This window comes from Belonocnema kinseyi, chromosome 1, assembly GCF_010883055.1.
Source record: "Belonocnema kinseyi isolate 2016_QV_RU_SX_M_011 chromosome 1, B_treatae_v1, whole genome shotgun sequence".
NCBI classification, from domain to species: Eukaryota; Metazoa; Arthropoda; class Insecta; order Hymenoptera; family Cynipidae; genus Belonocnema; species Belonocnema kinseyi.
The window spans coordinates 26,424,033-26,440,648 of record NC_046657.1 but is presented as its reverse complement, the minus strand read 5'-3'; the positions used below and the strand labels follow the sequence as shown (position 1 = coordinate 26,440,648).

Sequence of the window (16,616 nt, the reverse complement as noted above, 5' to 3'; positions counted from 1 at the left end):
GATTTACAAAAAAAGTTCTATGGTTCAAAAAAAAATTTTGTTCAATAGAAAAAAGAGGTTGGTAATGTAGGAATTCCACTGTGTCGCATGCCCTTAAGAAAATTAATTTTTTTTGTTTAAAACGTCAACTATTACATTTTTGGTCAAAAATTATTTTGTTTTGGTTGAAGACTACTTCATTAAAATTAAAATTTCATCTCTTTGTTTGAAAACAAGTATTTGGTTAAAAAATTGTGATTTTTGGTAGAGAATTCATATTTTTTAGGTTAAGGATCCATCATTTTAATTAAAAAATGTTCGCTATAGTTAAAAATGTAACTATTTTTTTGTAATTCTTTTTTCTTTGGTTAAAAATGAACTTTTTCTTTAGCTGAAAAATTTAACTATTGTATTTTTGGTTAAAAGCGATTTTTTTTCAATTGATTTTTTTTTTCAAATATCAACCTGTACTTTTTTTAAATTTTATCTTTTTTGGTAGAAGATTCTTCATTATAATTTAGAATTGATCTTTTTAGTTGAAACTGTAACTACCTTGTTGAAAACTATTATTTTTTTAACTGACCAATTTAACTTTTCTATTTTTAATCAAAAAATTTTTCTGTTGAAAATTCAAATTTTTACCTAAAAATTTTCCTTTTGGTACGAGTACAAAATAAATATTCTTGGTTAAAAGTTCTTTTTTTTAATTTAACAGTTTTTTATTAAAAATGAAAATATTTTTTTGGTTGAAATATATAATTTGTAAAAGTCGCTTTATTAAAGGATAATTTACTTTTGAATTAAATCAGTTTCTAGGGATTAGTTTCTAGAAATTTAAATAAATAAATAATACACCAAAAAAGAACAATTTTCAAACCAGAAGATTAAAATTCTTCCAAAAAAGATGATTTTTCAATAAAATACATGAATTCCAGAATAAAAATTTACCAATTTTTAAAGAATAATCCAATAGTTATATTTCCATTAAAAAAATTAATTTTCAATCAAATAGATGAACTTTTAACTAAAATTATGGAATATATACTCGAAATAGTTCAATTTTCAGTTAAAAAAATTAATTAAAAAAAAAGAATTCCCAACAAAATAGTTGAATTTTCAACTACAATATTTAACCTCCAAGTAAAAAAATTAAACTAAAACATAAAAAAAAAGAATTTTTATGAAAATATTTACATTTTCAACCGAAGTGTTGAATTCAACTAAAAAACATGAATTTTGAAAAAATAATTAGTTGAATCTTCAACCTAAACGGACTAATTTGCAAACAAAGAAAAAACAAAAAATGAATTTGTAAAAAAATATTTGAGTTTCTATCCCAAAAGAATAATTTTATACAAAAAAAAAACACTAATTTTCATATGTATAAAAAAAAGAAGAAATTTTCAAGATTAGCTGAAATTATAAGCCAAAAAGACGAATTTCTCGCAAATCAGTTGAGTATCAATCCAAAGATGTAAATTTTGAACAAAAAAGTTAAGTTTGTGTTAAAAAAAAAGATGAATTTCTAAGCAAAAATGGAATATTTACATTTTCAGCAATAAAATAATTTTTAACTCAAAAAAAAAGGAATTTTGAATAAAATTGTTGAATTTTAAAACAAAGAAATAAATTTTTATCTATAATAATGAATCAATTTTCAACAAAACAGTTCAATTATCAAACGAAGATATTAATTTGTAACTGTAATAATTAATCTTCAACCAAAAAATGAATTTGTAACAAAAAACTAGAATTTGTAACCTAAAAGATGGATTTTGAAAAAAATACGAATTTTCAAGAAAATATTTGTGTTGTCAACCAAAGAAATGAATTTTTCACAATAATGATGAATCTTCAGCAAAAAAAAAAAAACAATTTGTAACCAAATAGTTGAATTTTCAACCAAACCATGAATTTTTGACAAGACAAGACAAATTTTCAACAAGAGTTAAATTTTCACTTAAAAAGAACAGATTACTTTTAAACCAAATAATTAAATAATCACCAAATAATAGAATTTTTATCCAAAATACATGAATTCTGAACAAAAAACATAATGGTACACTTTTCAATAAAAAAGAATTCACTTTCAATAAAAAAACGCCTTTAAAAAAAAGTTGATTCCTCATCAAAAAAGGATTAATTTTTAACCTAATAGTTGCATTTTTATTTTTAAAAAAACAAGGAAATTTCTACTAAAACAGATGAAATTTCAAGCCAAAAACATACATTAAAAAAATAGTTCAATTTTCAAATAAGGATGACTTCAGTTGCATTTTTGACAAAAACATTTTCAGGTTTTCCTTGACTTGTCCTTAACTTAAGGTGGTCGACTGGTCTAGAGGGCAAAAAAATACATTTTTTTTCGTTTAATTCCGCTTTAAAACTACTGTTGGGTCTTCGGAATAGCCTCCTGAAGTTTTTTTTTGCATTTCCGCACTTCTTTTATGTTATAGAAACAGGCAGCGCCGAAAAATTCTAAAAGATTCATTGATTGACTCGTCTTCCAAATCATCCAAAAATATCACTCTCATTTCCAGCCTTCTACACCAGACGACCCCCTTAAAGAGATAAATAAGGACGAGCAAACTCACCACTATGGGCGGTTGAAGATTGTCTAAAATTTGTGAAGTCAATCCTTCGGCAAGAAGATCCACAGTTTGCATTTTACAACAATTAACATATGAAGTTACGAAACAAGTTTGTCTTTCTGCGAACAATGGCTCGGTTTCCGGCAAAGGTGGAACACCTAAGGGCGGTTCTTCGACTGCCCACTTGTCACCGTCATTTCTTAAAATCTTCCAATGTTTCTTCAGACCCTCACTTCCGGAATGATTTTTAATCAAATTTCTTCCAAAAGGACTGTTGTCTTTGCAGATAATGTAATATAGACTCCAGTGTATTTTCTCATCCGCTGGTAACAACTGACCTAGGATCGCTTTGCTCTTTTTACGCCAAACGTAACTTTGAATCAACTCATTCCAGCGTTTGCATACTAGCATGCATTTCGCCAAAGTCTTGTAGTGAACGTAGCGAAGAATATTAGCGAGTACTTCTTCCGGGATGTAATGGTTATTTAAAATTAGGCCATTGTCATCGTTTTCGTCATATGGTACACGCTCCTCCGAAATTTCTTTATTTCCTTTACCATGTACCAATCCCATCATATCATTTGTGTTTCTATTTTTTCAATATCTGCCAGACAACATGTAAAAAAATGTATTACAATCAAAATCCGCGTATGGAAAAATATTTTCGTAAATGCAGTACCCTATTAAAAATTAAAATCTCCACCTCGGCCCTATTACTTTTCCGCTTCCCCTCCCCACACTACATCATCGCTTCTCCTCACTTTGCCAACTTCTTCCTCCTATACTTCCCCCTCTCCTAACTTCTCCAGCTAACACTACACTTCCCCCACTTCTTTTCCCTAACCATTTCCTTCCTTTATAGATGGTATTGTGAGGCCCTGGCGGACCAAAGGAATCGAAAGGAGCCTCTATAAAGTACCCTTAAAGACCGCAGTGAGTCCCCCTTCGGTGCTTTCTTAAAAAACTCAAAAAAAACAGCAAGCGCAACATTTAAATTGTTGAAATTCGGATTTTATGTTAAAATTTGCATTAGAAACTCACGCAGTGATCGCAATACTTTTTCTTGCAGCATTAAAAACTTTAAAAAATAAAATACCTGTCATTTACATGGGCCGAAGGCGGCTTCAAGTGCATCTTCTTTTAGTAGCAGTTAATAAGCGTTTCGTGAGAGCAGTCAAGCAGTGTCCTTGAGGTTTACGAAACGAGATGTCAGGAATAAAGGTAAAGAATTTGTTTAAATTCTCATTTTTCATCCGAATTTCAACAATTTAAAAGTTGATCTTGCTGTTTTTTAAGTTTTTTCAAGAAGGAACTGAAGCCGGACTCAGTGGGGTCTTTGAGGGTACTTTGTAGAGGCTCCTTTCGGTTCCATCGGTCCGTCAGGGGGGTTCGTAAAACTGACTCTCTCCTGTCCGCACAGCCTTCAAGCTGTAACGGCGGCTATATTGATACCCCTCAGTCAGTCTTAGCGCTTGTGCAATTTAGACAAAACACGGTAAATTGTCAAATATATTTACTAATAATTATTCTGCTAGCTTTTCGGGTACAGATTTTTTAATCAAATAACAATTCAAGGCTTTTAAATTCACAATGGGCCATTTCGGTAAGAAGCCTTGCATTAAAATGTATTAAAAAATTTTGAGCCCCTAAGAATGCCTCTCCGTCCTTCGTCTTTTAACCCTCATTAGGCGACGAAACTAATCAGATTCCTATCGCTTTCAACCCTGCAAAAAGGAGAGCATTGAAATAGATTATGTGGCATTGAAAAAATTGTGTACTTTAATACATATGAATCTAAAAAATTTCGTTTATGTCCGAATGCGCTTCTTGGTATTTAAAAGTTTTCGTTTGAATCATTTTGAATCCACACAAAAATATGACATTAAAGTGACTTCTTTTTAATGCCATTAATTTGATGTCATTGGAATATTTAAATGACCGTATTAGTTCAATGACATGCAATGTCTTCAGTGATCGGAGGTATAGAATGCAACCAATGGCGTTCAGTGCCATTGAATTACCAATTAAGTCGAATGTCATTTAATGTTTTTCGATCGAATGTATTGAATACAATTAGTGCATGCAAAAGGCGTTAAATGACAATTCGGACAAAATCGGAATTTCTTTAGATTTATAGGCATTAAAGTGTACACTGTTTTCAATGCCATATAATCCACTTCAATGCTCTCCTTTTTACAGGGAAAGCCGATCGGAACTGCTAGACGTAACCTGCAATAAATTAAAAAATCTAGTAGGATTGTATACAAGAATACGTAAAATGTTCGCTTTGTTCAAATATTATCAATTAGAAAAATATAAAATCATGATAAAAAAATCCAAAAATTATTTCTTACCACAGCCATTTCGCCATCTGTATGAAAATTATTCCTGACATCGTAAAATGACTGACGGTATGTATTAGAAAGCTTTTTACCTCATTGTTATTCGAAAAACAGTAAATAAAAGTGGCGAAATGCGCTGAATTGAGGGACTAAAAGTTTTCTATTTCTTCGTTGCTTTGTGGTATTCAAAAGTATTCGGAAAATATTGTCGGCGCTAGGTACAGAAAGGGATTCAATTTAAGAGATAACTTCTACTGCTGTGGAGATACAAAACGGCAGGAAAAAAACGGGATACAGAAGTTTTCAATATTTCTTACGTTACCACTGGATGCATGAAATTTTGCAATAATTTTTAATGCAAGCCTTCTGATCGGGATACTTCTTATACTGATGGCTGGAATCAGTGCATTAAAACAAAGTGTGACTCTTCTGGACAATATTATCGGTTTCATATTAATTTCTAAAATAATTAAAAGCATGATTATTATTTTTAATCAACAGAATTAATTATAATAAATAAAAGAATAAATTAACACAATAAATAATAAATAATTATGAGAATAAATACGAAAAATGATAGTTCGTTTCAAAGATGGTTGTTTCTAAAGTCAGATATAATTATTCCAATAAATGGATCTTATAGTATATAAAATTCTAATTATAAAAAAGCTCATAAAATATGTTTTGCATATTCTTTACTATTTTTAATTTACTATTGAAATATGCATTTTTTATCACGGTGTCGGATTTTACAAAAGGGTAGCTTTTTTGTCACATAATCCTTAACAAATAAAGCAATCAAATAAAAATTGTCTGAATTGACAGCAGACCGTTGCCTAACCTCTTTATCATGAGTTGCGCATCATCACATGGATAGATAATTGTGAGAACCTCTGAGTCACGTGACACCCACGTGACACCAATTTGACTAAATGTTTTACCGCTTTCAGTTTTTAATAATTTTTTTCTGTTCAACGACACAAAAGAAAAAAATTATAACGCACCTTCGATTCAGATTAAAATTATGTATTAAAAAATGATTTGATCTAAAATCGCGAAACAACCCTATTGAAAATAAATATAATAATAATATTAAAAATAACGTAATGGATTACGAAAAATTGAATAAGAAATAAATCAGTACAATAAGTGATGAATAATTAAGGGAATGAATTAATAGAAAAAATTATAGTTTTTTTTAAAGTAAGACAATACGTTAATAGCCCGAAAAATTGATCGTTTCCACATTATTTCTTAAATAATGAAGCATACTATTCTTCCGTACAAACTAAAAAGACACATAAGTGACATTGCCGCTTACGGTTCTTCTCTTAAACTTGACAATGAAGTCGACCTAAGCGGCAATTTCACTTATTTATTTTTTAGATTGCACACAGTACTGTTATTACTATCATTTATGAGTAACAGAGTGAATTATAATAAATTCAAGAATAAATGATTACAACAAATGATAAATATTTAAGAGAAGAACTAGAGAAAATAATGATAGTCAATTAATAAGTAAGTTTAATCACTTAAAAAGAAATTGAGTGGCAATGAATTAAAAATGTTCACATTGAAAAATTATAGATTTTTAAATAGTTCGATTTTGCATGATTTTATTTTCACAGAAAATTAATTTTGCCACAATGATTTAAAAAGGAGCTTGGTAATCTGGAAAAGTTCATTTCAAAATATTCAGTTATTATTGCTTTTTCTAAAATTTTAAATTTATTTTTCATCTTTAATTTTCAACATTTGAAATGTGTCAATTTTTCAGCAATTTAAATAGAAAAATTTAAATTGTATAGTTCCGAAAATTGGAAATGCTCAAATAGATACTTTCATAGTTTTAGAGGACTTATTTCTTAAATTATCCGTTATTGAAAAAAGCTAACTCCTAAATGCTTCGTTGTTTTATCAGCGCAGTTAAATATGGCACAAATAACCATCGTGGAACAGAAAAATTACAAAATAAATATAGTAAACGTGAGAAACACAGCCGCTTTCATATATAAGACAAGATCGTCTGGGGTATCAATATGGCCGACTAGTCAGTTTTTGATGGCAGAGGGGTACAGGCGGCGGGCACTGTGACGTCACTGTAGGTGGTCTGTACGTGACGTCACAGCGCGCTCCGCCTGTACTCCTCTAAAAAAAACTGACTAGTCGGCCATATTGATACCCCAGACAGTCTTGTTTTGTATAGGAAAGTGGCTGTGTTTCTTGCGTTTATTATATCTATTTTGTAATTTTTTTTCCCACGATTGATATTTATGTCGAATTTGGCTGTTCTGATAAACCAACGAAGGATTCAGGAATTCCTTTTTTTTTGAAATACCAGCTATTTTAAGAAATCAGTGCAGCAAAACTCTGGAATTATCTACCTGACGACGAGCGCTTTGGATTAAACGTATTATTTTCAAGAAAAAGACGTAAAACATTATAGTTAAGTTTGCTGTACAGATTTTTGTTGCGGTACGTAAAAATAATGTACATTTCCTTTGTTTTTAATATTGCAGAGCTTTGAACACACTTTTACATTTTTCATTGAGAATTCATCTCTTTTGGTTGAAAATTCAAATACTTAAAAAAAAATTTTGTTTCAAAACTTTTTTTTTGGTTAAATAATAATTTTTTTAGATAAGGCTGTTGGACTTGAACTCTAACCTCCAAATTAAATCACGTTATTTTACTCAATAAATACTTAAAGAAGTATAAATTTTTAAGAAACTAAGCCCAGATCATTTTTTAAATAGGCGCGTGTTAACATAACGAAAAACTACTCAATTTTAATCATTTCTGCGTACTCTTATTTTTGAAAAGATCTTAAAAATATTGTATTCTGATATTTATTGCGTAAAAAAAGGCGGATGAATTTTGTGGTCAGAACTTGAGTCCATCAGCCCTAAGATTAAACTATTTCATTCTTGGTTAAAAATGTATATTGTGAGTTGATAATTCAACTTTTGGGTTAAACATCCAACAATTTGTTAAAAAGTCTAACATCTACAGAAAATCCAACAAATTATTTCAAATTTTTTTCCTTTGTTTACTTGAAAATCTTTCTAGGCTGAATTTACACTTTTGGGTAGAAAATTAGTCTTTTTGGTTCTAAAATTCACCTCTTCTAAATTTAAATTAAATTTAAATTAAATTAAATTTCTCCTAAATTTAACTCTTTCTGTTGGAAATGCAACTGTTGATAAAAATATTATCTCTTTCAGTTAAAAATGCAACTGTTTGATTGAAAATGAATCTGTTTCAGTTAAGCATTCAACTATTTCGTTGCACTAAGACTGGCTGAAGGGTATCAATATGGCCGCCGTTACAGCTTGGCGGCGGCGCGGACCCGCCCATAATTTCCCTACTTTCCCTTCTATAATTTCTCCTACTCCCCACCCTAATTTCCTCTTCCTTAACTGTTTCTTCTCCAATTTACTCTCCTCTCATTTTCCCCACTCCCCCTCATTCCCTTTACTTTCCCACGCTCATTTCTCCCTCATTTTTCCACAGGAAAAAAGTATGATGGACAGATGGGCACTCGACCGAAATCATAGGGGTTTTGTCGCGGGATACGAATACCTACAAAACAATATTATAAAAGGGTACGGAGAAGTGATATTTTGTTCTTTTCGAAATCCTGTAAAAAATTTTAAAAGATTTCAAGAGCATACCTTTTTTCCCTAAGATCCTTAGGAAAATAGAGAGTGATTTTTTTTGAAAAATAAATTTTAGGAGAAAAGATTACAACATTCAAGACGAAATTCGTGTATCGAAAAATAAAAAAATAAAATTCCTGAAATTTCTAGGCAAAAAAATGACTTTTTATATTGAAAAATGAATTTTAGGAGAAAAGATTACAACATTCTAGACGAAATTCGTGTATCGAAATTTTTTTAATTTTCGTGAGGTTTCTACGTAAAAAAATGATTTTTTATTTTGAAAAATTAATTTTAGGCGAAAACTGGAACAGATTTTCTAAATTGCCAGCAAACTATCTTGAAGATTTTACTTTTTAGAGCGAACTTTTTAATTTCACAGGATTTTAAATAAAGTTTGAGGAAAATTCTGAATAATTTTAAAAGATATACAGAAAGTCTGAAAATATTTCAAAAACAATTTAAAATTGGAAAAGATACATTTATAGATTTTGGAAGATTTCACACAAAAAATGCAGAAGCCTTTTAAGAATCTTGAGAGGATTAAAAAAAGTATTAAATTTTTTGCCTGATTTCACTAAAAATTGGAAGGGATTGTTTTATTTAAGAAAATTACTTTAAGGAGAACATATTTAAAAATTTTATAACATTTTGAAAAATTTCCAAAATTGTTGAAAAAGAATCTGGAATATTTTAAAGCAATTTTTTTAATTGGCAGGATTTAAAAAAATTGAAATTATTTTTAAATACATTTAGAATTTTAAAAATTTTTCAGTAATAATTTTAAATTTAAAAGGATTAAGGAATAATTTAAAAAATGTATGCTTTAAAATTTTTAAATAACATTTTGAAGCTTTTAAATGATTTTAAAAAAATGTCAACAAAATTTTTTTGTATGATTCCTAGAAGAAATAAGAATGATTGATTATTTTGAAACATAAATTTAAAAAGAAAAATGAGTAAATTGCAAAGCATTAAAAATATAAAAAGAAAGTCATGTACCCCAGAGATTAAGATTTTTTTCCTCAGGTCTCTAGGAAAATTTAAAATGAGATTTTATATAAAAAAATTAGGTTTAATAGAAAATGTAAAAATATTTTTAAAATTGTCAAAGAAGAATTTGGAACATTTTAGATCAATTTATTTTTATTTTGCAGGTTTTTAAAGAAATTTTAGAAAAAGTTTGGATTATTTTCAAATATATTAAGAATTTTTAAACAAAATTCAGAAATAAATAAAAATTTTAAAATTAAAAAAAAATTGAAAATAAAGTGTAGATTTTTGAAGAATTCAAACATTATATTTAGAAGCTTTTTAAGTAATTTGATTGGTTTCAAAATGATAAAAAAAAATTTGTAGGATTCCACGGAAAATTAAAACGATTTTTTATTTTGAAGAAATTAATTTAAAGATAATTTTTTTTAATTTGAATATTTCGACGGGTTTCCAAAATTGTGGTAAATGAATCTGGAATATCTTGTGGAATTTTTTTAAATTTGCAGGATTTAAAAAAATGTGGAATAATTAAAAAAGATATTTTTAAGTCAGACAAATTTCAAAAACCATTTTAAATTCAAAACGATTTAACGGTATTTAAAAAAATGTATATTATTGGAACTTTTTAAGGAGTTTGAAAAGTTTTACCAAATTCTTTTTAGATTCCTGGGAAAAATTGAAATGATTTTTTTGTTTGAAAAATGAATTATAGGCAAAAAGTAAATAAATTTGAATAATATTTAATAATATTAAAAAAAACACAATTTCATTGAATTTTTTAAATTTGGAAATTTGATAATTCGGGAATTTTCATATTTCGGCAATTTTATGATTTCGGGCCTTTTATTATTTGAAAATTTACCAATTCAGGAATTTTATTTTCGCGATTTTTCAGAAGAAAAAAAATGGAATAATTTAAAAAGATATTTAGGAGTTTAAAAATTTGTCGAAAATAATTTTAAATTCGAAAAGTTAAAACATTTAAAAAATGTATATTTTTGAAAATTTCGAAGCTTTCTAAGGATGTTGAAAAGTTTCAACAATACATTTTTTTGTAAGATTCCTGGGAGAACTTTAAATTATTTTTTATTTTGAAAAATAAATTTCAAGATAAAAGCGAAAAATTCCAGAAAAGGATCTGGATTTTAAAAAAATGGAGACATTTTTTAAGGAGTTTGAATGGTTTCGAAATAATAAAATAATTTTTTTATGATTCAAGGGAAAATAACAAATTATTTTGTTATTTCGAAAAATGAATTTCAAGTTAAAAATGAAAAATATTTCAGAACATTCTAAATGATTTCCTAAAATTTTGAAACAAAATGAAGGAAACTGTAAAGCAGCATTTTTTTTTATTTTGGAAGATTAGAAAAATTAATTCCAAGAGAAAATGAAGTAAGATTTCCAAAATTAAAAAAGAATCTAAAATATTTTAGAACAAATTTTTTATTTTTACAAGATTAAAAATAAATAGGCAAAATTTAAAGCATTTTTAAAAATATTTGGAAGACTGAAGAATGTTGAAAAATAATTCAAAGTTTGAAAAGCTTGAAAAAAAAATCTAAAACAAAGTGTAAGTTTCTGAAGACTTTAAACCGAAAATTTAGAATATTAAAAAAAAGTTTTGAATAATTTAAAGGGAAGACCAAAAGAATTAGAAGCTTTTTCAAAATGAAGAAAGGTTCTAAGATATCTTTTTTTTAAAAGATGACTACAAAAATTTGTAACGATTTTTATTTTAAGAAATATTTCAAAAAATTTTCAAGATTGTTGATGAAGAATCTCTAATATTTTAAGAAACGTTTTTAATTTTGCAGGATTTAAAAAAATTAAAGAAGACTGCTAATAATTTCAGAGTAAGAATTTCCGAAATTATAAAATTGCCGACAATTTAAAATTCTCAAATTGAAAAATTCCGGAATATTAAAATTTCTGGCAGTTTATAATATTACATAATTTGACCATTTCCGATTTTAAACATTAAAAAATACTTTATGTAATAAATAAATATAAACAATAAATAAATTTTTTACATTTGGAAATTTCAAAATTATTTCCCTCTGCTGATTTTCGGGAATTTTTCAATTTTGGAAGAGTATCCAAAATTTAAGGAATAATTCGTGTCAGCTTAAAAGATATTTAGGAGTTTTTGATGAGATCACATATTTTTTAAATCTTTGAAAGACTTCCAAAAATTTATAATATACTTTTAAAATAACTCGAATTTTTCCTAAGATTTTATAAAATCATGTAAAATAAAAAAATTATTTTAACAAATTTTAATTTTTGAATTAAAATGTACTGAATTTTATGTTAACATGTGAAATTATTTCTATGAAATGTGAAAAATGTAAATAAAAATAATAAGATTTTGGGCAGACTCAACGGAAAATTTTAAAAGATTTTTTATTTTGAAAAGGGTAATTTAAAGAGAATATTTAAACGATTTTATAAGAATTCAAAGATTTAAAAAATTTCCAAAAAAGGATATGGAAGATTTTTGAACAGATTTTCTTTTTTTGTAGGTTTTTTGAAATTGTTTAAAGATTTTGAATGAATTTTAAAGATATATCGAAGTTTAAAAAAATTTCAAAAATAATTTAAATTTTCAAAGATTTCAACAAATTTAAAACGAACTAAAAATTTTAAAATATTTCAAACAAATAAATTGGAAGTTTTTTAAAGGATTTATAGGTTTCAAAATAATAACAGTTTCTTTTAAAGATTCCGAGAAAAACTTTAGAAGTATTTATTTTTTTAATTATTGTTAAGAGAAAATTTCAAAAGATTTTTAAACATTTCGAAAGATTTACAAAATTTTCGAAAAAACCTGGAGTATTTTAAAAGAAAATTAATTCCTGGGTGAGTTAGGAATAATTTTTTAATTTAAAAAATTAATTTTAAGATAATATTTAAAAAGATTTGGAAATATTACGACAGATTTCCAAAATTATCGAAAAAGAAGCTGGAATATTTTAAAGAATTTTCGTTAAATTTACAGGATTAAAAAAAATTGGAATCATTCCAAAAGATATTTTAAAGTTGAAAACAAATTTCAAAAATAATTTTAAATTTTAATTTGAAAAATTAATTCTAAGAGAACCTTCAAAATTATTTATAAAATTGTCAAAAAAGAATATGGAATAATTTACAGAAATGTCCTTAAATTTACAGGAATTAATAAAACTGTAATAATTTAAAAAGATATTTGGAAATTACAAAAAAATTTCAAAAATAATTTTAAACTTGAAAAAATTATATTTGTTTAACGTATTTTTTTGTTTGAAAATTTTGAAATACAATTTTTAAACTTATTTAAGGATTTTGAAGGGGTTTCGACAAAAAAAGTTATATTCCTGGGTAAATTAAAAAATTATTTTTTAATTTGTAAAATTAATTTTCAGAGGATATTTAAAAATATTTGAAGATTTCTAAAATCTGCAAAAAAGAATTTAAAAGATTCTAACGCAAATTTCAAAAATAAGTTGACATTTGAAAAGAATAAAAAATTTTTTTTTTAAATGTACATTCTTGAAGACTTTGAAATAAAATTTTTAAGATATTCCTAGGTGAAAAAAATGATTTTTTAATTTGAAAAATTATTGCTCAGAGAACATTTAAAAAGATTTTAAAACATTTAAAAGATTTCCAAAATTGTCAAAAAAGATTTTTGAATAATTTAAAGAAATTTATTTTAATTTTCTGGCACTAAAAAAAATTATTGTTTAATTTGCATAATTAATTTTTCATAGCTTTTGCATATTTAGAACAAAAAATTGTTAAACTTTGTCAGAAATTTGAAAGTTTACAAGATAAACATTTTTTTCTAAGAATCCTAGGAAAATTATAAACGATTTTTGAGTTAAAAAATTTATTTTAAGAAAATATTTAAGAACTTTTAAAAGATTTCCAAAATTGTCAAAAAATAATCTGGAATATTTTAAAGAATTTTCTTCAAGTTTGCAGGATTACAAAAAATGGGATTCACTTAAAAAGATATTTGAACCTTGAAAAAAAATTTTTTTTTAAATTAAACATTTTTTTTAATATATATTTTTTGGACAAATTTGAAATAAAATTTTTAAAGCTATTTAAGAATTTTGAAGGGTTTAAAAAATGCATATTTCTGGGTAAAATAAAAAAAATAGCTTACGAAATTAATTTCAAGGAGATATTTGAAAATATTTCCAAAAGATTTCTAGACATGGTAAAAAAAGAATCTGAAAGATCCTAAGGCAATTTAATTAATTTTCCATCGATTTTTGTAGATTACGAAACAAATTATTAGGCTTTGATAGATCTAGGAAAATTATGAACGCGTTTTGATTGTAAAAATTTCCAAAATTGTCGAAAATAATCTGGAATATTTTACGGATTTTTCTTTAAATTTGCAGCATTAAAAAAATTGAAATCATTCCAAAAGATATTTGGAAGTCGAAACTAACTTTCAAAAATAATTTGAAATTTAAATATTTAAAAAAATTTAAACAAAATATATGTTTTTGAAGATTTCTAAATAAAATTTAAAAGCTATTTAAGTATTTAGAATTGTTTAAAAAATAATTTGATTCCTGGAGGAATTAAAAAAGATTTTTTTATTTGAAAAATGTATCTTATTTAATAAGATTTAAAAACATTTGGAAAGGTTACCCAAATTGTAAAAAAAAAACTTGGAATAATTTAAAGAAATATCTTTAAATTTGCAAGAATTTAATGAATTTCAAATAATTAAAAAAGATATATGGAACTTGAAAACCAATTGTCATAAGTAATTTTAAATTTGAGAACATTAAATTTTTTTGTATATTTTTTGAGAAATTTTGAAATAAATTTTTTAAAGTCAGAATTTTAAAAAATTATAAAGATAACACATTTTTTCTAAGACCCCTAGGAAAATTATAAACGATTTTTGATTTAAAGAATTTATTTTTAGAGAATATTTAAAAAGATTTTAAATCGAAAGATTTCCAAAATCGTTGAAGAAGAATCTGGAATATCCCAAAGATTTCTTTAACTTTGCAGCATTTAAAAAAATTGTAATTATTTTAAAAGATATTTGGAAGCTTAAAAAATATTTCAAAACATATATTTTTGAAAGATACCAACAAAAAAATAAGATTCCTTTGAGAATTAACAATGATTTTTTATTTAAACAAAAATTAATTTAAAGAGGACAGTGTAAAATTTTCAAAACATTCAAAATGGTAACCAATAAACAGAATCAATTTACAACTTTGAAAAATTCCACAAACATGATTCACTGTAATCAGGAAATTTCGAATCTTAATATAATCCATGATGTAATGCCATAATAATATTTTTATAATGCATTGCTCACATAAAGTGATTTCCATACTGTCTTAAAATTAAATTTTTAATATCGTGTAAATGTAAATTCAAAAATTAAAGAATAATAAAAATATATATTTCAAAATGACGAAACGTCATAACAATCGGAAAACATAACCTATCGAATTTGTTTCAACGCATAATAATCGATTCTAGTCTTATAATTTTAGTATATTATAATGTAAAAATATACGAACCATATGAAGAATCACTTTATTACGATTGACACAGGAATCACATTTAAAAAAAATGGATATAATCATTACACGCTTTGAAAACCTTTGACATTTACTTGACACGTCGCTTCTAGAAATGTCTGATTGATCATCTGTGACTGAACAGTGACGTCAAACTTAGAACAGGTTCTCCAGTGTTGCTACGTCCCGGCCCAGTTCTGGCCCTCTATAGTCCGTCTGTTGATACTTCCTTAAAGCCGCCAAGTTTGAATTTAAATTTAATAAATAAAAAATAGCTTTTTTCACACAAATTATTAATAAAAGTTTATAGATCATTTGTAAAATAAATTGAAAGAGAAAGCCATTCAGTTTGAAGAGAGAAAATTTAATATTTTAATTACTGGTCAATTTTTTTTGCTTAGTTCTCAATTTTACAAGCATAACATTATTGTCTAATAAAAAAATTCAAAGTACGTGATTCTATAACATTCTCTATTTTTCTACCAGCTAATAGTATTTTTAAACAATAAAGACAAATTTTGTACCAAAAATGACATAGTTCAATTTTCAATAAAAATTATGTGTTTTCAAACAAGAAAATTAAGTTTCTACTGGGAAGATAAATTTTCAAACTAAATATTTGAAGTTCTAACTAAAAAGGTAAATTTTCTGATAAAAAAAAAATTAACAAATTTGTTAAATTTTTAACTAAAAAAATTAATTTCCAACAATATATACAATTTGCAATAAAAGAAGTGAATTAAAACAAAAAGATTAAATAAATTTATCTCGATTGATCACTGGGGTTATAAATGAATAAAAATTCACTGAATAATTTTGAATTTTTATTTATTTATGATCCCAGTGATCAATCGAGATAAATTTATTCAATCTAAAAATGGAGGGTTATACATATTTTCATACCAATGAAAAAGAAAATATTTTCCATCAAAAATGGAATAGTTAAATTTTCTGTTGAAAAAATTTATTTTTAAGCAACAAAGCGAATTTTTCAATAAAATAGTTGCATTTTCAGCCATAGATCGAAAGAAACAAAATACTTAAATTTTCAACCAAAAAGATGAATTTTTAGTTAAGAAGATTAGTTTTATACCAAAAAGTTGAGTCATCAACTAAAAACTGAATGTTTAACAAACAAAAAATATTTTCAACAAAGTAGTTAAATTTTTAAAAATCTTCCTAAATTTTTAACGAAAGAAAGGAATTTTGAACCATAATAAATAAATTTGTAAACAAGAAGAATAATTTTCTAAGAAAAAAGTCAATTTTCAAACACATAATAATTTATGTTAATTTTTCTGTCCTATTGGTCTAAAATTAATACTTGTTTGTTGTTGATGTTTTTTGTAATTTCAAAACTAAAAGTTAAAAATTATTTATTGTAGACCAGTTGACAAAAAAACTAGCATAAAAATTATGAATACATTTACCTGGCCAAAACCCTTAACAGCAAGCATAACAAATTCCAAACATATTAGTTTTATTTTCAAACAGAAAGTA

The 16,616-nt window shown here is 25.6% G+C and overlaps 1 protein-coding gene across 1 annotated transcript in view; it reads right to left on the bottom strand.

Annotated features, from left to right (window-relative positions):
* Positions 1-15,231, bottom strand: part of LOC117177188 (F-box only protein 6-like) — a 19,566-nt gene extending 4,335 nt beyond the window's left edge. Inside the window, exons 1-2 of the mRNA XM_033367716.1 lie at positions 15,117-15,231; positions 2,574-3,174 (exon numbers count right to left, since the gene is read on the bottom strand). Coding sequence (XP_033223607.1) covers positions 2,574-3,146 — 573 coding nt within the window. The 5' untranslated portion in view covers positions 3,147-3,174; positions 15,117-15,231. The remainder of the gene's footprint in view (positions 1-2,573; positions 3,175-15,116) is intronic.
* Positions 15,232-16,616: the final 1,385 nt, after the last annotated feature.